Source organism: Natator depressus, chromosome 4 (genome assembly GCF_965152275.1).
Source record: "Natator depressus isolate rNatDep1 chromosome 4, rNatDep2.hap1, whole genome shotgun sequence".
Lineage (NCBI taxonomy): Eukaryota > Metazoa > Chordata > Testudines > Cheloniidae > Natator > Natator depressus.
Genome location: NC_134237.1, coordinates 116,657,481 through 116,679,291, shown reverse-complemented (window position 1 = coordinate 116,679,291; position 21,811 = coordinate 116,657,481). Strand labels below are relative to the sequence as shown.

General features: G+C 42.7%; 2 protein-coding genes across 4 annotated transcripts in view; one reads left to right on the top strand and one right to left on the bottom strand.

The window, feature by feature from the left end:
• MAN2B2 (mannosidase alpha class 2B member 2) overlaps nt 1-16,278 on the bottom strand; it is a 59,690-nt gene extending 43,412 nt beyond the window's left edge. For 2 of the 3 annotated variants that reach the window (XM_074951717.1, XM_074951718.1), the window contains exons 1-2: nt 16,060-16,278; nt 6,522-6,668 (exon numbers count right to left, since the gene is read on the bottom strand). In XM_074951717.1, the coding sequence (XP_074807818.1) occupies nt 6,522-6,668; nt 16,060-16,227 (315 nt within the window). In that variant the 5' untranslated portion in view covers nt 16,228-16,278. Of the gene's footprint in view, nt 1-6,521; nt 6,669-13,470; nt 13,727-16,059 lie in introns of all 3 variants that reach the window. The other variant, XM_074951719.1, reaches the window with a different exon arrangement.
• A 5,308-nt stretch (nt 16,279-21,586) lies between these two features.
• The window catches only part of PPP2R2C (protein phosphatase 2 regulatory subunit Bgamma), a 288,156-nt gene continuing 287,931 nt past the window's right edge, over nt 21,587-21,811 (top strand). The window contains exon 1 of the mRNA XM_074951725.1: nt 21,587-21,649. The gene's annotated coding sequence lies outside the window, so the exon portion shown is untranslated. The remainder of the gene's footprint in view (nt 21,650-21,811) is intronic.

The following is a 21,811-nucleotide window of genomic DNA, read 5'->3' as shown; positions in this document are numbered from 1 at the left end:
TCTGGGAGCAAGGGTGAAGGAATCAGGGGCGCAGGTGGTATTCTTGTCCATTCTTCCGGTTGAGTGTAAGAGCCCAGACAGGGACACACACATTCTGGAGATGAATGCATGACTGCAGAGATGGTGTTGATAGGAAGGCTTTGGTTTCCTCGATCATAGGAAGCTGTTCCAGGAAGCAGGACTGCTGGGAAGAGATGGGGTCCATATGACCCAGAAGGGAAAGGGCATCTTTGGATATTGACTCACCAACCTATGGAGGAGGGCTTTAAACTAGGTTCAAAGAAGGCAAATGACAAAACCCACGGATAGATATAAAAAGGGTGATCTTAACAAAGGTCTACGTGTTGGGTGGTGGGAAATAAAAAATTACAGTAGGGTCATAGGAGCAAAGAAGAGAAGAAGAGGGGGAGTCCACTCAACATCTTAGAGGTCTATACACAAATTCAAGGAGTATAGGCAGGAAGAAACATGTTAATTATGACATAACTGGCATCACTGAGATCTGGTGGGATAAACAGCTTGCTCAGGAAGGACATGCAGAGAAAAAAGGAAGTTAGGGTTGCATTATATATCAAGACTATTTACACTTGTTCTGAGGTCTAGAAGGAGGTGAGAGGCAGACCAAATGAAAGTCGCTGGGTGAAGATAAAAGTGGAAAAAACAGGGGTGAAGTCATGGTACGGGTCTAATACAGATCACCAGATGAGAAGGAGGAGGTTGTTGAGGCATTTCTAGAACAAATAACAGAAATGTCGAAAACACAAGACTTGGTACTAATGGGGAACTTCAACCACCTAGACAAAAGTAATATGGCAAAACACAAAATGCCCAATAATTTCTTGGAATATATTGGGGATAACTTCTTGTTTCAGAAGGTGGAGGAAGTAATGAAGGGGGACAGCCATTTTAGACTTGATGCTGACTAATAGGGAGGTACTGGTTGTGAATCTGAAAGTTGAAGGCAATTTGGTGAAAGTGACCATGAAATAATAGATTTCCTTAGAAAGGAAGGAGCGCTGCAGAATGAGGACAATGGACTTCAAAGAAGCTGACTAACAAATTCAGAGAACGGGTAGGTAAGGTCCCATGGGAAGAAAATGTAAAGAGAAAAAGGTATTCAGGAAAGCTGGCAGTTTCTCAAGGAGACAATATTAAAGGCGCAACAGCAAACTATCCCTATGTGAAGGAATGATAGGAAGAACAGTGAGAGGCCAATATGGCTCCATCTGGAGCTCTTTAATGACCTGACAACCAAAAAAGAATTCTACAAAAAGTGGAAACGTGGACTAATTGCTAAGGAGAAGTACAAAAGAGTAGCACAAGCATATAGGGACAAAATCAGAAAAGTTAAGGCACAAAATGAGCTATACCTACCAAGGGACATAAAAGTCAATAAGAAGAGGTTCTATACATTAAGAGAAAGAAAAAGTTAAAGGCAAGTGTAGGTTACTTAGTGGGGGGGAAGAAGAGCCAATAACCGATGACATAGAGAAGGCTGAGGTGCGTAATGCCTATTTTGCTTCATTCTTCACTAAAAAGTTAAATTGTGACCAGATACCCAACATAATTAATACTAACAACAAGGATGAATGAACATAAGCCAAAATAGGGAAAAAACTGGTTAAAGAATATTCAGATAACTTAAATATGTTCAAGTCAGAAGGGCCAGATGAAATTCATCCAAAGATACTTAAGGTAGCTGGGGCAATCTTAGTATTGTTAGTGATTATTTTCCACAACTCATGCAGGATGAGTGAGATGCCAGAGGACTGGAGAAGGACAAATATAGTACCTATCTTTAAAAAGGGAACAAGGAGGATCCTGGGGAATTATAGACTTGGCTTAACTTCACCACTGGGAAAGATACTAAAACAAATTATTCAACAATCAGTTTGTAAACACAATAGGATTATAAGGAACAGCCAACATGGATTTGTCAAGAATAATGCCAAACAAACCTAATTTTCTTCCTTGGGGAGGTCCTTGGATGGGGGCAAGCAATAGATATGACATATCTTGATTTTAATGAGGCTTTTGACACTGTCCCACATAATACTCTCAGAAGCAAACTAGGGAAATAAGTATGCTTATAAAATATGTAGATGACTCCAAGCTCAGAAGGATTGCAAGCACATTGGAGGACAGGATGAGATTTCACAATGAGTTGACAAATTGGAGAATAGGTCTGAAATCAGCAAGATAAAATTTAATAAAGAGAAGTGCAAAGTACTATACTTAGGAAGGACAAATCAAATGTACAACTACAAAATAGGGAATAACTGGCTAGGTGATAGTACTGCTGATAAGGATATGGGGGTTAGAGTGGATCACAAATTGTATATGAGTCAACAATGTGATGCAGTTGTGGAAAAAGCTAATATATTTCTGGGGTGTATTAACAGGAGTGTTGTATGTAAGACAAGGGAGGTAATTGTCCTGCTCTACTCAGCACTGAGGAGTTCTCAGCTGGAATACTGTATCCAATGTTGAGCACCACTCTTTAGGAAAAGTGCGGACAAAGTGGAGAGAGTCTAGAGGAAAGCAACGGAAGTAGTAAAAGGCTGAGAAAACCTGACTTATGAGGAAAGGTTAAAAAAACCTGGGCACGTTTAGACTTCAGAAAAATGACAGAGAGGACCTCATAATAGTCTTCAAATACGTTAAGGGCTGTTATAAAGAGGACAGTGATCGATTATTCTCCATGACCACTGAAGATAGGACAAGACATGATCAGCTTAATTTGTAGCAAGGGAGATTTGGGTTACATATCAGGAAAAAACTAACTATAAGGATAGTTAGGCAGTGGAACAGGTTTTCAAGAGAAGTTGTGGAACCCCCATGATTGGAGGTTTTTAAGAACCAGTTAGACAAACACCTGTCAGGGATGATCTTGGTATACTTGATCCTGCCATCCCACAGGGGAATGGATTAAATGACCTTTCAAGGCCCCTTCCAACCCTACCTTTCTATGATTCTAACTCAGTTTTTGCATACTTTCCAACTTTTTGCTGCTTTTATTGAAGTGTCAGATATCAGCTTTGTCATGAAGATAAAAATAATAATGCAACATTGTTGAATCTTAATCCATGTTCCCTTTTGTTTCCTACACAATTACTATTCATCCTTTCTATAGCCCTGTAGATTTATATTCCCAAAGTACCACACAGATCTGATACAGTTTTCATAGGAGAGTAATTAGGTTTTTTTGGGTTTTTTAAAGATCTGACATACATATGGAGTTATTCCACATGTAGCAGTTTTGGATATCTTATCAGAAACAGAGGTGTTCCCTAATCTTTTTTCTCAAAATTCTAGTTTAAAAGTATATTTTAACACCTCCCCCAGAAAAATACATGTAAAAAGAATTCTATTGCTACTGGAAATTGGAAGCATCTGCCCCTTTAGTGAACCACAACTTGATTACAAATTTTAGCAAATGTGTTAGCTATGGAAAAAACCTGATAATAATCCTGTTCCATTCTACCAAAGGTAACGCCATAAGGCTGTTGTTATCTGCTTTTTTAGTAGTTTTCTGAAACATTACATTAGCTTTGAAGTCTCAAGTATTATCAAACACTGTCTGTCTGAACATATATTCTGCTATCAATTAATTTTAAAAATCTGGCATGTAGTATTCCAGTTCCACAGCCATGATGCTACTTTCCCCAGGATCTTTGAGTGAATGCCCCATCACTGTTCAGATATGACGCCAGATTGTCGATTTTGGTTATAATCATCCCTTCATTCATGATGTTGTAAAAGTGTTTTAGGGCTGGAGCATTCACAAATTAGTTCCAGCTGAATGTGGGAAACCAGATAACCGATATCTGGTGTAGGCACAGAACTGCCTCCTGATCTGCATGAAAAGCTTCTGAAGCTATTATTGCTCTTCTGGAGGGCATGTCCTGGAGAGAAACTTTTGACCCAGACTTCTGGGCTTGGAAGCCTTTTTTATTTAAGTTTTGTGGAACTACTCAGAGGTTGAAAATATTTTTTAAAATGTTATTAAGTTAAACGACAGACACTCCCCCCCCCCCCCCACCAAACCTGGGGACAAAGCCTGTACTGACGAACATTTTTTTCGTTGTGGGGGGAGGGGAGAAGACAGAAGCAAGGAGGGAAAGCTTTGAGTCCAGTTCTAAATCCAACATATACTTCTGAGCAATTTGGTTCACCTACTCCCCTTTGCTTATCTCCAGTTACAACCAGGCAAGAGTTGTTTTCTTCATCCCAAATGATTGCTGCATACTGGCCAGGATCAGTCACAAGGAGGTGGCCCCATGTCTCCCTCACCCCCACACTATAATGCACAGACTCAAACCTTGGAAGTATAGGCATGGTTCAGGTGTGAATGTGTAGTGTGGAAATTTGCACACAATGTGAGTTAAGAGGGTCTGTCTCTGAGTCCAATTGCTGTGGTACACATCATCCCATGTGCTCCTCCTTCCACACTGCAGGATCAGCTCCAATTATCTTGCTTTTATATATGTGTGTATATATATAAAAATTACACTCCAGTCAGAAGCAAATATTTCACAAATGGCTGGAGCTAGATTAATACTTTATATCATTTGAAAGTTGGGATTTAAGCCTTCAAATAATATAACTCTATTACTGTAGCAATTTTGTTATAGTAGCCACTAATGTTAGAATTCAAGTGAAAAAAGGAGGCCAGTAATTGGACTGATGTGATTTCAAAGTCCAATACCTGGCAACTTGGTAGTGTTAATAACAAATGTTATAATCACTGGAAAGTTAGTATCATAGCTCTCCAATGGTATATAATTAATTTAGTTTTAATAATATCTGTAACACTTAAAGATTAAAACTACATTTGTTTCTAACTGTGATGGCTATAAGATAACCAATCACAAAACTATCACTGCGTTTTTTAAATCAGCAGTACATTTTTTGGCACTGCTCTAAAAGTGAATCAAGCACATTCTGGGCTTTGGACCAGGATGATATTGTATTGAAATGGACTGGAAAATAGAATGAGAATATAAGGCTACTAAAAAGCAGCAGCTGTTCTGAGAAGCGAGGACACGACGTTTAATTTTTCTACTGATTTTGCACTATGGAGATCAGAACTGGTAAATGGAAGCTTTTCTTACTGCTTGGTTCTGTAAAATGCAGAGAGAGAAGCACAATTTCAGCTTCCCTGAAGGTACTGCACATGAATATTAAAAAGAGAAGCCTCTTCCTTGCAGTGTAGGTTAAAGGGACACCATAAACAATTTTAATTAGAAGTTCAAAACATTTTCAAACACTACACATGGAGGAGTACCCAGGCCAGTTTTTGTGGATTTGCAGTAACATTTTCTGATTTAGAAACAATTCTCTCTTTTCTGTTGAGGTGCAAAAGACCCACACAAACAACAGGAGAAGCAAAGAGAAGCTAACTGACTATCTACAGAATGCTGTCAAATGCACAAGACAAACTATTTTTTTCTACAATCTTTCTATTATAGAAATCTTAGGTGCAAATGGACAGAATAGTAGGTAAAAAAAAAAATTCAGACAAGAGGTGTAATTTTAAATTGACAATGTCCCTCAATTAAAATAAACAAAACTGAGATTTCCCCCCGCCCCCCGGACAATGGATCATATTCTACTGTTACATGGAACTTCACAATGAAACAAAGGGGGATCTCTGGCATATGTGGAATATATGGCATAATACAGCCCTTTGTTATCTTTGCAGCTCACCCAGTTTTCTGATGCCAGACTTAAACTTGGATCACATGTATCGCAGCACAATGTGTTGCCACTAGCCTAGCCACCCAAACTTTGAGACCAAATAACTGAACTAAAATCATAGTCACCGAGATATAAGAAACATGGAAACTCCACAATGCCATCACTACAGAATCACTTTTCTGAGTAGAACCACACTTTAAAGATCAACAGAGACGAGTCACTGTTCACAAACACAAGAAGTACACAAATGTATCATTGCTGATCCTTACATTTTCTTGTTACTACATCAACAGCAATAGCAATAAGTGTGTAATGCCAGAGTAAAAAGATAAGCGATTTTTCATTGCTATTGATGTTTTGGCTGCAGTTCAGAAATGTCAGATAATTAACAGATATTAATCCAGTATCTTCTAATACAGTTCAACTCCCCTAGCACAATCTGACCCTAAAACTGGTGCATCCTGCCCTAAAAAAATCACTCTGAAGAAATAAGTTCTTATGATACTTCCTCTATCTGTTGCTAACAAAGCAGGGGAAAGGGGTCGTGGCTGAGATGCTCCTAAATCACCCTGATTCCCAGTTGCGGTTGCACCCTCTTGGAGCTGTTAGCAGCTCGTGTACATTAGAGAAGCCCTCTGAGAAAGGGATCAGAGTTGCACATAGTGTCAGCAGGATCAGGGCAGTAGCATGGTCAGTTTTCAGCTGCCTTATGCCCCCCCGCCCGCCCCGCAACCCCACCCCTGCCCTCTGCAGTGTATGTACTTAGGCAAGAGCAGAGGGTCTGACTCTCAGCGTTAAAACAGTAACTATAGTTGCATTACCTGCTGTTTATGTATATCCGTGGCTGTGGTGTCCCACCAGAGGCGAAAGAATTCCTGCTCCACAGCAATAAATTTGCGTTGCTTTTCTTTCACTAGTTCTTCTACAACAGAAGTATAAACGTTGGCTGCATAGGCATGCATGCTTTCCTGCAAGGCAATTGAAAAAAAGATAATGTTGCACTTTTTAAAAGACATATTTCATGCCTATTGAATTAATCTGCCTGTTTAAAATACATTTGGCTATGCCAGCTAGAAGGCAATGTTGGTCCAGTGGTTAGAATGCTCATTTGGGATTTGGAAGATCTGAATTCAATTTTCTGCTCTGTCATAAGCTTCCCATGTGACCTTGGGTAAGTTAGTCTTAGGGCATGTCTACACAGCGCCAGCAAAGCCCACTATAGGGACGTGATTTAGCGAGCAACACGCTAGAACGCTTTACAATTACCCTATATAGAGCCTACTGGCGCGCTCTAAAAGGTACCTAGTTCGCTTTGATGTAGTCCCATCTCAAACAGGATGGCGTTAACATGAGTTAGGTCTCTTTAGAGTGTGGCCAGCAGGATCTCTATGGGGCAGTAAGAGTGCAACATGTTAGAATGCACTACATATCACACCCCTCTAGCGTTCTTTGCCGGTGCCATGTAGAAAATCTCTTTGTTTCTCTCTGCTTCAGATCCCCATCTGTCAAATGGGGATAACAGTGCTCACCCTGTATGTCTGTTGACTCTCATCTTATACGTAGATTGTAAGTTTTTCAGGGCAGGAACCATCTTTTTACTGTGTGTCTGTACAGCAGAGGTGGGAAAACTATGGCCCACGGGCCACATCTGGCCCATGGGACTGTCCTGCCCAGCTGCTGAGCTCCCGGCCGGGGAGGCTAGCCCCCGGCCCGGGAGGCTAGCCCCCGGCCCGGGAGGCTAGCCCCCGGCCCCTCTCCTGTCTACCCTCCCCCACAGCCTCAGTTCACCACACCCCCAGCGCTCTGGCCTGCCACTCCTGCCAGGCAGCGCAGCGATGTGGCTGGCTCCAGCCAGACAGCGTGGCTGCCTCTCCTGCCGCTCCGAGCAGCATGATAAGAGGGCGGGGATTGGGGCGGGGGGGTTGGATAAGGGGCAGAGGGTCCTGGGGGGCAGTCAGGGACGAGGGGGTGTTGGATGGGGCGCAGGTTCTGGGGGCAGGGCGATCACAGGACAGGGGGGTTGGATAGGTGTGGGAGTCCCGGGGGGCCTGTCAGGGGGCAGGGGTGTGGATAGGTGTTGGGGCAGTCAGGGGACAGGGAGCAGGGGGAGTTGATAGGGGATGGGGTCCCGGAGGGCGGTCAGAGGCGGGGGTCCTGGGAGGGAGTGGTCAGGGGTCAAGAAGCAGGGGGCGGTTGGATGGGTCGGGAGTTCTGAGGGGGGGCAGTCAGGGGGTGGGAAGTGGGAGGGGGCCAGGCTATTTGGGGAGGCACCGCTTTCCCTACCTGGCCCTCCATACAGCTGCGCAACTCCGATGTGGACCTCACGCCAAAAAGTTTGCCCACCTCTGCCTTAATGCTACACACACATACATATGCCCCACCCACATGCTCATATTAACCTTTCTTCATATCAGTGTGCATTTACTAAATAAGGAGCCAAGATTTGCTGTCCTTATTCAAGCAAAATTCTCACTGAAATCAAAGAGAATTTTGTGTGAATAAGGACTGCAGGATTGGATCCAAATGAGAAGTCTACACTCCAATAAAAATGCATATTTTCATTAGAGATCTATTGTAGTATTTTAACAATTAACTGAATAAAGGAAACATATCTGACCGTAGAAAAGGTGGCCCAAAACATTTTTTAGCACTTGCCTAAATAATTACTTGCTCATATGGTGATTTTTGAGAGTTCTCAACTTTTTACAAAGATTATGAATGGATGTTTTAATACCTGTTTACACAAATGAAATTCTAACTATACTAATATTCCTTAAAAAAACCCCTACTACCTAAATTTTAAAAGCTGAACAATGATCATTTCTAAAGAGGCTGTCACAGCCAGAGTTCTTACCTGCAAAATGCTTTGTTGGCTAAGAGACTATATGAGATGTTTAAGAACTTTAGGATCTAAGAGAATGTCTAGGATTGTCTTAATAATAAAAATCGGCCAAAGTAATCTTGGATTTAACAAAGATCTTGCCAGGGTGAAACCAGAAGCTAATCTACAACTTGATCCTGTTTCAGAGTAGCAGCCGTGTTAGTCTGTATTCGCAAAAAGAAAAGGAGTACTAGTGGCACCTTAGAAACTAACCAATTTATTTGAGCATAAGCTTTCGTGAGCTACAGCTCACTTCATCGGATGCATTCAGTGGAAAATACAGTGAGGAGATTTATATACACATACAGAACATGAAAAAATGGGTGTTATCAATGCACCTTGTAAGGAGAGTGATCACTAAAGATGAGTTATTACCAGCAGGAGAGCGGAGGGAGGGTGGGGGAGAAAACTTTTTGTAGTGATAATCAAAGGTGGGCCATTGCCAGCAGTTAACAGGAACGTCTGAGGAGCGGTGGGGGATGGGGGGGAAATAAACATGGGGAAATAGTTTTACTTTGTGTAATGACACATCCACTCCCAGTCTCTATTCAAGCCTAAGTTAATTGTATCCAGTTTGCAAATTAATTCCAATTCAGCAGTCTCTCGTTGGAGTCTGTTTTTGAAGTCTTTTTGTTGTAATATTGCGACCTTTAGGTCTGTAATCAAGTAAGATTGAAGTGTTCTCCGACTGGTTTATGAATGTTATAATTCTTGATGTCTGATTTGTGTCCATTTATTCTTTTACGTAGCGACTGTCCAGTTTGACCAATGTACATGGCAGAGGGGCATTGCTGGCACATGATGGCATATATCACATTGGTAGATGTGCAGGTGAACGAGCCTCTGATAGTGTGGCTGATGTGATTAGGCCCTATGACGGTGTCCCCTGAATAGATATGTGGACACAGTTGGCAACGGGCTTTGTTACAAGGATACGTTCCTGGGTTAGTGGTTCTGTTGTGTGGTGTGTGGTTGCTGGTGAGTATTTGCTTCAGGTTGGGGGGCTGTCTGTAGGCAAGGACTGGCCTGTCTCCCAAGATTTGTGAGAGTGATGCGTCGTCCTTCAGGATAGGTTGTAGATCCTTGATGATGCGTTGGAGAGGTTTTAGTTGGGGGCTGAAGGTGATGGCTAGTGGCTTTCTGTTATTATCTTTGTTGGGCCTGTCCTGTAGTAGGTGACTTCTGGGTACTCTTCTGGCTCTGTCAATTTGTTACTTCACTTCAGCAGGCGGGTATTGTAGTTGTAAGAATGCTTGATAGAGATCTTGTAGGTGTCTGTCTCTGTCTGAGGGGTTGGAGCAAATGCGGTTGTATCGTAGAGCTTGGCTGTAGATGATGGATCGTGTGGTGTGGTCTGGGTGAAAGCTGGAGGCATGTAGGTAGGAATAGCGGTCAGTAGGTTTCCAGTATAGGGTGGTGTTTACGTGACCATCGCTTATTAGCACCGTAGTGTCCAGCAAGTGGATCTCTTGTGTGGACTGGTGCAGGCTAAGGTTGATGGTGGGATGGAAACTGTTGAAACCATGGTGGAATTCCTCAAGGGCTTCTTTCCATGGATCCAGATGATGAAGATGTCATCAATATAGCGCAAGTAGAGTAGGGGCATTACGGGACGAGAGCTGAGGAAGCGTTGTTCTAAGTCAGCCATAAAAAGGTTGGCATACTGTGGGGCCATGCGGGTACCCATAGCAGTGCCGCTGATTTGAAGGTATACATTGTCCCCAAATGTGAAATAGTTATGGGTGAGGACAAAGTCACAAAGTTCAGCCACCAGGTTTGCCGTGACATTATCGGGGATACTGTTCCTGACGGCTTGTAGTCCATCTTTGTGTGGAATGTTGGTGTAAAGGGTTTCTACATCCATAGTGGCCAGGATGGTGTTTTCAGGAAGATCACCGATGGATTGTAGTTTCCGCAGGAAGTCAGTGGTGTCTCGAAGATAGCTGGGAGTGCTGGTAGCATAGGACCTGAGGAAGGAGTCTACACAGCCAGACAATCCTGCTGTCAGGGTGCCAATGCCTGAGATGATGGGGCGTCCAGGATTTCCAGGTTTATGGATCTTGGGTAGCAGATAGAACGCCCCAGGTCGGGGTTCCAGGGGTGTGTCTGTGCGGATTTGTTCTTGTGCTTTTTCAGGGAGTTTCTTGAGCAAATGCTGTAGTTTCTTTTGGTAACCCTCAGTGGGATCAGAGGGTAATGGCTTGTAGGAAGTGGTGTTGGAGAGCTGCCTAGCAGCCTCTTGTTCATATTCCGACCTATTCATGATGACAACAGCACCTCCTTTGTCAGCCTTTTTGATTATGATGTCAGAGTTGTTTCTGAGGCTGTGGATGGCATTGTGTTCTGCACGGCTGAGGTTATGGGGCAAGCGATGCTGCTTTTCCACAATTTCAGCCCGTGCACGTCGGTGGAAGCACTCTATGTAGAAGTCCAGTCTGTTGTTTTGACCCTCAGGAGGAGTCCACCTAGAAAACTCCCATTGTCTTCAAGAGGAATGGAAAGCAGTCGGTGTAACAGGATGTGAAACATACAAGTGATAAGAGAGTTGATTCTAATTCCTAACCTCAGTAAATTAACATAGGTCAGGGTTACAGAGATTAACTCCCCTGCCAAAAGACAGAGGTCAGTGTGCACTGACTTCAGTAGTTACTGTCACATATTGCATCTCTCAGGATCAGGCCCACGGAGACTGAAGATGAGAGATGGTCATTTCTGAGTGCCAGAAGTCACTCTGCTGAATTCTGGAACTAGGGTGACCAGACAGCAAGTGTGAAAAATCGGGACGGGGGTGGAGGGTAATAGGTGCCTATATAAGACAAAGCCCCAAATATCGGGACTGTCCCTATCAAATCGGGACATCTGGTCACCCTATCTGGAACAAATGAGTTTCTTCATGAAGCTAGAACAGATTACCAATCTTATTTAATCTTTTTATTACTGACCTTGGCACAAAAAGTGGGAATGTGCTAATAAAGTTTGTGGATGACACAAAGCTGGGAGGTATTGCCAATACAGAGAAGGACCGGGATATGATACAGGAAGATCTGGATGATCTTGTAAACTGGAATAATAGTAATAGGATGAAATTTAATAGTGAAAAGTGCAAGGTCATGCATTTAGGGATTAACAACAAGCATTTTTGTTATAAACTGGGGACGCATCAGTTGGAAGTAACAGAGGAGGAGGAGGACCTTGGAGTATTGGTTGATCACAGGATGATTATGAGCCGCCAATGTGTTGTGGCCGTGAAGAAAGCTAATGCGGTCTTGGGATGCATCAGGAGAGGTATTTCCAGTCGAGAAAAGGAGGTGTTAGTACCGTTATACAAGGCACTGGTGAGACCTCACCCGGAATATTGTGTGCAGTTCTGGTCTCCCGTGTTTAAGAAGGATGAATTCAAACTGGAACAGGTTCAGAGAAGGGCTACGAGGATGATCTGAGGAATGGAAAACCTGTCTTATGAAAGGAGACTCAAAGAGCTTGGCTTGTTTAGCCTAACCAAAAGAAGGCTGAGGGGAGATATGATTGCTCTCTATAAATATATCAGAGGGATAAATACCAGGGAGGGAGAGGAATTATTTAAGCTCAGTACCAATGTGGACACAAGAACAAATGGATATAAACTGGCCATCAGGAAGTTTAGACTTGAAATTAGACGAAGATTTCTAACTATCAGAGGAGTGAAGTTCTGGAACAGCCTTCCAAGGGGAGCAGTGGGGGCAAAAGAATATCTGACTTCAAGACTAAACTTGATAAGTTTATGGAGGGGATGGTATGATGGGATAGCCTAATTTTGGCAATTAATTGATCTTTGACTATTAGCGGTAAACATGCCCAATGGTCTGTGATGGGATATTAGATGGGGTGGGATCTGAGTTACCCAGGAAAGAATTCTCTGTAGTGTCTGGCTGGTGAGTCTCGCCCACATGCTCGGGGTGATTGCCATATTTGGGATTGGGAAGGAATTGTCCTCCAGGGCAGATTCACAGAGGCCCTGGGGGTTTTTCGCCTTCCTCTGCAGCGTGGGGCACGGGTCACTTGCTGGAGGATTCTCTGCACCCTGAAATCTTTAAACCATGATTTGAGGACTTCAATAGCTCAGACTTAGATTAGGAGTTTGTTACAGGAGTGGGTGGATGAGATTTTGTGGCCTGCGTTGTTCAGGAGGTCAGACTAGACGATTCTAATGGCCCCTTCTGACCTTAAAGTCTATGATTCTATGACCTTGAACATGTGAATATTTTTTCAGTATAAATTATATCCCAGGATGTAGACACCTTTACAGCAATTAAAAAAACCCTAGTTATCTTGACTTTGTTTTAAAGTATAACATATAGACTGCATGCAACTACAATTATGGAGTTTATTTAAAGACCTTAAATAGCTCAATGACAGGGATGGTATAAATACCTAGTCCTATATAGATAGCGTCAGTTGTGAAAAAGACTACTGTAAAATATTGTAAGGGGGTTGCTGTATACTACTGAAATCACACAGAGACATGGAACTCTATTCTGCACACTATATTTTCGCAAAACTCCCATAGTCTTCAATGTTGCTGTAAGGTGTACAGGACATAATCCATAATGTTATATTACGTAGACTGTGGATCAAATGCTATCCTCAGATAGACAGGCGTAATTCCCCTTAAAGTCAACTGCGATCTATGGGTGTATCCAAGGTCAGAATTCAGCATCAACGGCAAAATTTTCAGCACACAAAAAAGCTTCCTATTTTCATACAATAAATTATGTTGTTTTTCATGCTGTGAATGTGAACAATGAAAGGTCCAAAAGATATTGTTAATCAGAAGTGATATGTAATAACAAAGCAAACTTTGAAGAAAAAATACACAGAATTTAGGACATCGGTGTCCTACAGAGACTTACGTTTAGGTTTCACTTTATTAGAGAAGCACTTGAAAGGATCTACAGATATTCTTGGTGGTTTTTGACCAAAGGAATCATTGATGCTCATGATTTAATAATAGAGGAGCTGAAGCCTCAAGCAATTTTGTCTTCTTAGAAATTGATATTTAAAGTTTCATTTCTTTTGGAAGAATCGTCACCCATTGACAGATCCAAAATACAAAGTGCTTCTGTGTTCTTCCATGCGTTGTGATACTAAGGGAATAATTCAGTAACCCTGTTTAAAAAATAAAATAAAAGAACAGCAATGATTCCCTGTCATACTATCAGAAGAAAAGCTCCCAGAAAAAATTCTGATCCTTTGCCTATCTAGTATGTAAAGTGTCAGAAACATCATCCATATAACTAAAGGGATCTCTACAACTAACTGAGATAGTATTTAGAAACGAAGACATGAAAGCTATTAAGGAACTGTTTGATTTTGCTTAGTATCTCACTTATTTAGCTGAAACTATTTTGTTAACATCCTTCTACAATGCTAGGCTCCAACACCTCCTCAACCAAAATGTTAATTTTTTTGTTTTAAAATGTCTCTTTCTAGTATGCTTCTCCCATCCCACTTATAACGCCTCTAAAAGAATCCTACAAGAATATTAAAATAATAATAATCACAATTTCTCAGCAGACTGACCCATCAACAACAATTCTAGCACATGGAATCATTGAACGATGAAAGTGTAGCTCCAGATATACTCCAGAAGTGCTTTCTTCTTCTTAAAAATTGCATCAGGAGTGTCTTCTCAAATAAACAAACAAACAAAATCAAAGAGACACGTACACACATTTCTAAATTAACCATGTCCTCTCCATAACTTTCCTGACTCAAATATAATGTGAATGATCAAAGTGAATCAATATGAGCAGGGATTCATTATGGTTTTTGCAAATTACTTCTTGCACGTCTAGCTTGCAGGATGGAAAACCAACCAAACTCCAGAAAAAAAACAAACAAAACAACCACCCCTGTAAACATTATTTAAATCCTTGGCTTCACTCTGTAGGCCCTGAAACCTAAGCTTTACCTAAGGCCCTTTGTTTTCAGTTTTTACAGATAAAAAAATAAATAAATCCAGGGTTTTACAAAAGCTATTATTCATTATTTTTTACCCATTTCACCCCAATTTTAGATCATGAAAATATGATTATGTTAAGAAAATCCAATACATTAGATATATGTTTTTATGTTAATAAATTAGTCTCAGTGTTTATGTGAAGCTATCTTAAAATAAGGCAATGTAGTGGAAGATTGTACACAACATGTACATATGTGTACATACTGGTAATGTACAGTTCATTACATAAATCACCGCTGTTACATTCAACTCTTCCTTTTCTCTGTTGCATTTTTTCTGTCCTCCCATCTCCCAATATTAACTCTGATATTTACCCAAAAATGTTAATTTAGTCCACCTATTTTCACTCATTTTTAATTTCCTGGGAAATTTTAATTTAAACAAAATAAAAAATGAAAATGAAGGGCCTTGACTATACCCATTGTGAAATAACTTCCAAATGCTGTTATCATTAGGGTGTGTCTACAGACAGAAGTTGCTCCAATTTAACTGAAGGTTACTGAATGGAGATACTATAGTTGTTTAAACCCGACTAAATGGAAAATGTGGCCTTCCCCCGCTTCCCCCCTGAGCCTTATCTACTCTAGAGTTCCCACCGTTGCTATCACTGGTGGAAGTGCACAGCCACACTGCCATCATCTGGCTGGACCTGGAGCATTTACCCAAAGTGTGCTCTTTCCCTATACAAATCTCAGTCTACACAACAAGACGGAACTATTGTTGAAGCATGTGAAGGCATAAGGGGAGAATACTGTATCTCAGCTAAACTTCTGTTACATGGTTTGTTTTGTTCTGCAGACAGGACCTTAGAGAATGTAGAGCAGTGGTTCTCAAATTTTTATTCTCACGACCCCTTTCACATAGCAAGCCTCTGAGTGCGCCCCCCGGCCCTTATAAATTAAAACCACTTTTAAATATATTTAACACCATTATAAATGCTGGAAGCAAAGGGGGGTTTCGGGTGGCAGCTGACAGCTTATGACCCCCCATGTAATAACCTCATGAATCCCTGAGGGGTTCCAACCCCCAGTTTGAGAACCCCTGAATAGAGTTATGCTAGGGCCTAATTCTATGTCCACTGAGCACCCCAAATGCTCACTGAGGAAAAGATCAGGCCTGTAGCTTACAGCAGTGGGGAAAAAAGCAGAAGCGAAAGCCTGCCATCTGAGCCAGTTACAGAACTGATCTGCCTCAGGGTCACTGCCCTGCGTTGGAAACTACTTTGCCACTGGTGGGGAAGGCATGGGGAGAGGAAACACACCTCACATAAAATTAGTAAACGGATGGATGAGTGAATAAGCACACAGAGAGCCAGGACGGAAACCTCACGGGGCTCATGCAAACACGGGGGCACCAACCGGAGACTTATCTCCGGGTGGTTGGTCTGACCCCCCTGGGTTCCCGGCAGGCACTCCAGTACCTGCTGGGAGAAGCAGAAGAGGGGACCCAAAGCACAGACAATACTGGAGGGAGCTACCTGCACGGTGTAAACCCAGCCAACGTCCATGTGGCTGTGAGCGACCACAAAAGCCTTCAGCTCCCCCAGGCAAGCCGCCCGCGGGATCAGGCTGAGGAACGCCAGCAGGAGGCACATTGTGCGCCAGCACAGCCGGTGCAACGCCCAGCCGGGAACCGCTTGCAACATTGCTGCAGCCCGACTTCCCCCCTTCACTTCCGCACCCACCCTGCGCCGCAGCCCTACGGCCAGCTGCACGAGGCCACGTCCTCTGCTCCTCCCGCCCCCAACACGCCACCACGTCTCCTCCATGGTGCCGTGGTGGGGGGGCTCGTAAAAGCAAACCACGCAGGGGTGAGAAGAGTCAGGAGCTGGGTGGGGATCGCACCATTCAGAGCTGGACAATACCTACCCGCTCAGAAATATCAAGGAGATTTAAAAGAATGACGCAGATTTTTACGTGTTTCCCCGAAATACAGCAAGAGACTTTATCACCAGAGAGAGAGAGATGCTGTTTAAAAAGTGCCTTAAAATTAAACGAAAACAAGGCAGCCGCCTCCCTCCAAATGAGGAGGGTTTTGGCAAGTCTAGTAATATTTACGAGCGAGACAATGATGTCCCATATTTTGCATTGCGTGTACTTCTAGAGCTCCCTCCCTATGCCCTGCACATTGCAGACATGGAGTTTTGCAAGTATTAAACAATTTTCTAAATTGCAGGTCTGTGCAAGAAACTGCCCATCCAAAACTGCATGATTGAGTAGGTCTTATTATATATTGTTGGCAATATATTATATATTATATATTGTATGATATTAATTTTCAGAGACTTAAATATTCAGACAAACGTACTTTAATATTCTCAAACAATTTAAAAACTTTTCTTTTAAAAAACCTTTTTTGTGAAATTTCTTTGTGAATGGGCTGATGGTTCAAAAATGTTAAAGGGCTCTAAAGTCCAGACTCCATGAAGACTTGAAATTTTCTACATTTCCAATCAAAATTAAGTTTTATTTTACACTATGGACCTGTTCCTTTTCCATTAAAAACAATACTAGTTTTATATAAGCAAGATCACATTCTATGGTCCTAGGTTTGTGTTGTGAATCACATAGGCAGAGTCCTGATTCTGTGTGGTGCCCCACTGACACCAATGGGAAAGGTAGAGAACATCATCCAGAGATGCTGCATGGGAGTCACAGTATTATACCAGTTTTAAAGAAGCAGTGTGATACCAGTTTGGGGTGTGATATCATAAGCCCCTGATTAATCAATATACAGACAGAGCATTGAGGACCAAAATAATGCCCTATTTCTGATGAGGCTTCTGGTGATCAAAAAGCATAGGAGTGTTCCTGAGTATCCTGGTCAAATTCTGCTTTGGGCAAATTATGTCTACCTAAAATTCACCTTATAATTTCCGATGGACAAGCTAAAACATTTCAGACTGAATTCTCATCTCATTTATACCAATGCAAAAACTGAAATAACAGTTGAAATTGGTGCTTATATACCAAAGTCATAGGTACGTTATATGTACCTGCAAAAAGAAAAGGAGTACTTGTGGCACCTTAGAGACTAACCAATTTATTTGAGCATAAGCTTTCGTGAGCTACAGCTCACTTCTGAGCTGTAGCTCACGAAAGCTTATGCTCAAATAAATTGGTTAGTCTCTAAGGTGCCACAAGTACTCCTTTTCTTTTTGCAAATACAGACTAACACGGCTGTTACTCTGAAACCTGTCATTATATGTGCCTGAGGTCTTGTTTACATACAGTTTGCACACCCATTTAACAAAACTGGATTAGAAACCGATTTAGTTACATCAGTGCTATCATATGTTAGCCAAGCCCACCACCAAGAGGCCACACTGCAGAGCTGCATGCACACCATATCCAGTGTATCCGTGTCCATGCTGGCACTGCAGTTATATGTGTTTCATGCTAGCATTTCTAGGCGTGTATCCTTAGTGCCTCACTACCTGGAGCAGCTCTAGGAATTGGTTTGTGGTATATTGTGGGAGAACTTGTCTATCTTCCCCAGACCCCCGTAGGTCAAATGTTAATATAATGTAATATAATTACACGTCTTTTTAATGAGTTTGGTTAAAATCCTTTCCCTGAGAAACTGAGATATGTGAACTATTCCAAGTAATTTGTGTTTATATAGCATGTTCTGCACCAAACAGTCCCAAAGTGCTTTCAGACTATACCTATACACATATACCCACACAGAGAATTGCTCCAAAATAACAAAAGGCATGAATTAAAATTGAATTGTTATTTTGGTGGATGTTCATATGTAGATCAGCCTTAATCCAAGACATCTGTATGGACAGATTTACTCCACCACAACTGACATCAGGTTCTGTCCCTTCTTAAAAAAGAGAAAAAAAATTGTGCAGTGTAAAACCCCCGATGAAAAGCCAGTAAGTTATGTGTATACAGAGAGTTTGTAAAGTAGTTTGATGTCCTGAATGAAAAGCACCTATCAATGTTAGGCAATTTTATTGAGTTACACAGAGTGAGACTAATTTCTGCCGCATATCTGCTTAAATCCACTTTCGGATAAGTTCTCTCAGAGTAGGGCCATTAATTTGCCAGCTAATGTGGTGGACTGTGAAATGACTTCTCCCAAAACACTATGAGAAGATAAAACTGCTGAAGTGCCAAGGTTGATTTTATTGGCTGGAATATTTTGCATGAAGTACAATCAGGATCCACAGGTATTTTGTGGATGGAGTCAATAGTACTGAAAGTAGCTGGATGAAGTTTAGGCTTGAAAAAGCTGCAAAAAAGTTCTCTCTCCTCTTAATCATCAACATATCTTTCTTCATTAACCTTTTCAATTCCCAGAAAACAAGTGAATATCCAGCAAATGAGGCCCAGGGACATATACTGTCTAAATGCATTAATATTGCTGACTATACTTAAGAAGGCATTATAACCCTGGGTGATTTGGGTTAATGTCGCAGGAGGGGTTAAACACAGACATTTTGATTTATTTCTAAAAGTAGCTGAGGATTTCTGGAAAATACATTGCTTTCAGATGAAACCTACTACACATATTTATTTCTGAATGACTAAGTCCTTTCCCAACGTTTTCACAAGGGCTCAAATATTCCATTACCTTGTGTGGAACAGAAAAAGTGGGGAGAGAAATTTGACTGGAAAATAATTTGAGTGGGACAAGGGAATTAATCAAATTATGCAGTGGTCAGTGCAAGTGCACAAAAACCTCTACGTGCCAGAAGACCACGTAAAATGTGGATAGGAAAATGGGCATGGCTAGCTGGGTGAGACTAAGCATGTCAAGCAGAAAATGTACAGAAGAAAATGTTTATTCCAAACCACATAAACTGCTGCACAACTGGCAAAAACTAGAGGCGAGCCCAGTGTGATTATGCCACAACCAGGCAAGATTGATACTTTTTTCTGTGGCTGGCCTTCAGTTCCCCAGTATGGGCTGGTAATATTCTCTCTGTACTATATGTTGTGACTTTTATCATTTGCCCATGCAAGGAACTCTGGTCTCACCATACTTCCATACAAAATGAGGGCCTCTGACATAAGGTCACCTAGAAAGGTGAGTACTTCAGCAAGATGCTGCTGCCATCTGTACACTAAGAACTCAGAATCTTAGTACTAAATCATATGCCAAAACACCTCCTGGTGAACAGAACATTTTATGTACTTTTAATTTTTCCCCAGAAGTGTTTTTAGTGTATGTGTATGCAGGAATATAGAAATTTACAGTGTGTGGTTTACTGTAATCTGACAATGGTCTCAGTGTACAAAAACATTCCCATGCAACCAGCATGTGTGCATACATATATATGACAGTGACACATAACATAGAGAGGTCCCCATTATAACCTGACAATTACTGTGGTATTTGCGGCACTTACTCATCATATTTGCTGAATGGTCCAAGACTAGGAATACTTTGAATGCTGCAGTAAAGTCAATTTTACCTGCAAATGGTAATGGTCTTGTTTTTCATAGTGATCATACATCATGCATTCATGAAGCCAGATATGGGCTTGACCTGAAATCCCACATCCCTTCTCCTTGATACTTAAGGGAGGCCCAGATTCAAATCTGAACCTCACAGCTCAGGATTTTCTCTATGAAAACTGACAAGGTGGGCAGGGTAATATCTTTTAATTGGATTAACTTCTTCTGATGGAAGGGATATGTTTTTGAGCTTCACAGATAGATCTCTTCCTCAAGTCTGGGGAAGGTAACCAGAGTGCCCAAGCAAAATCCAAGGTGGGACAGTTTGCGAGCATCAGGGGTTCACATGTTGTAGGAGACCATTGAGAATGAAATGGGCAATTATCACCTCTGCAATCCTAGGACACAGGAAGGTAGCAGGCAGCAGGGTGTGAATGTAAGTTCCTAGGCTCCTCTTGTGCAGGTGTTGTGTGTCTATGAAAATTGCCTTGCCTACACTCATAGGCTGGAACTAGTGGTGCTATCGCACCCCCTGGCTTGAAGTGGTTCCCATCATATTCAGGGTTTACCATTTGGTTCAATAGCTCTCACTATACAAATTGTTCCAGAACCCCTGTCTACACTAGAGTAATTTGATTTGACTGGTCACCAGTTAACTCTAGATAGGTAACCCTTCTGCACCTGGTAGTCTGGATGCTTCTCAAGCCTTTGTGCTTTTTACCTGAGGGGTCCTAGGGCAGATGTTTGTGGCGTGCCCAGAATAACATATTACTTGGCAATCAATTACCTTCAATTAAAAAAACCCCTTAGTGAGGCCATACCCAGAAACGGGCTTGAGGTAACTCAGGATGTTGGCTTCATGCCTGGGGCTGACCCCCGGTAGCCTGGTGGATGCTCCGCGCTCTGACACGCCCACGTCCACACACCTTGACACGGCCCCGCCTCCCCCCAGTACATTCCTGCAGCCCCCTGGCCAGCATGCAGCCTCCACCCCCGGGTTCGGCCGCTCTGAGGTGCAGCCCCGTGCCCGGGCCAATCCCCCTTCCGGGCCCGGACTCCACTCACACCCGTTGGGGCTGCTTTCCAGCCTCTCCGTGCCCAGTGCCGTGGGGAGGCTGCGCCGGCGCCACCGCCTTCTCCGGGAGCTCCGGGCGGAGCCTCTTCTGGGCGCCCCAAGTCAGCCTGCGCTGGCGGCAAGCGCCACCCGCTCCGCCGGGAGAAGGAGGAGGTGCCCCGAGCGCTTGGCAGCGAGAGCAAAGCAAAGAGCAGTTCCGGGCGTCTCTCGGAGGGAGGGCAACACACATGTCCCAAAAGCAGGGTATTTAGAAACGTTCTCCCTTCCCTTAGGCACCTCTCAGCCATCTCTCCTCTTCCCCTCTCCCTCCTTCCTCCCCTCTCCTTGCTCTGCCCCACCTGCTCCCCTTTCTCTGTTCCCTCCCCCGCTTCACTCCTCTTTCCCTTTTCTTCTGGCCTCCTCCCCAGCCTTCCTCCCTCTTTCCTCTCCTCGGCCTGCTGTAGGGAGCACTAACGTGTGAGCTGCACAGTTATTGACTGTGGCTTTGCTTGTTTGACTAGTTGGCTGCCCCCCTGGGGAGGATGCAGTTGATTGGTGCCTGTATCAGCTCAATGGAACAGCACAGTTTGAGGTCTCCGAAGGTAAGCGATGCTTGAACAGATGATGTTTGGTCTCTGCAGAAGCCATGCCCTACAACAACAGAGCTCTTTGGGCATGTGTATCCTATCTAACTGACTTAAACTCAGCCATGTCTAGATGAGGGGAACCCTGCTGTAATGATAGAGAAAGAGGCAACCTAAGAG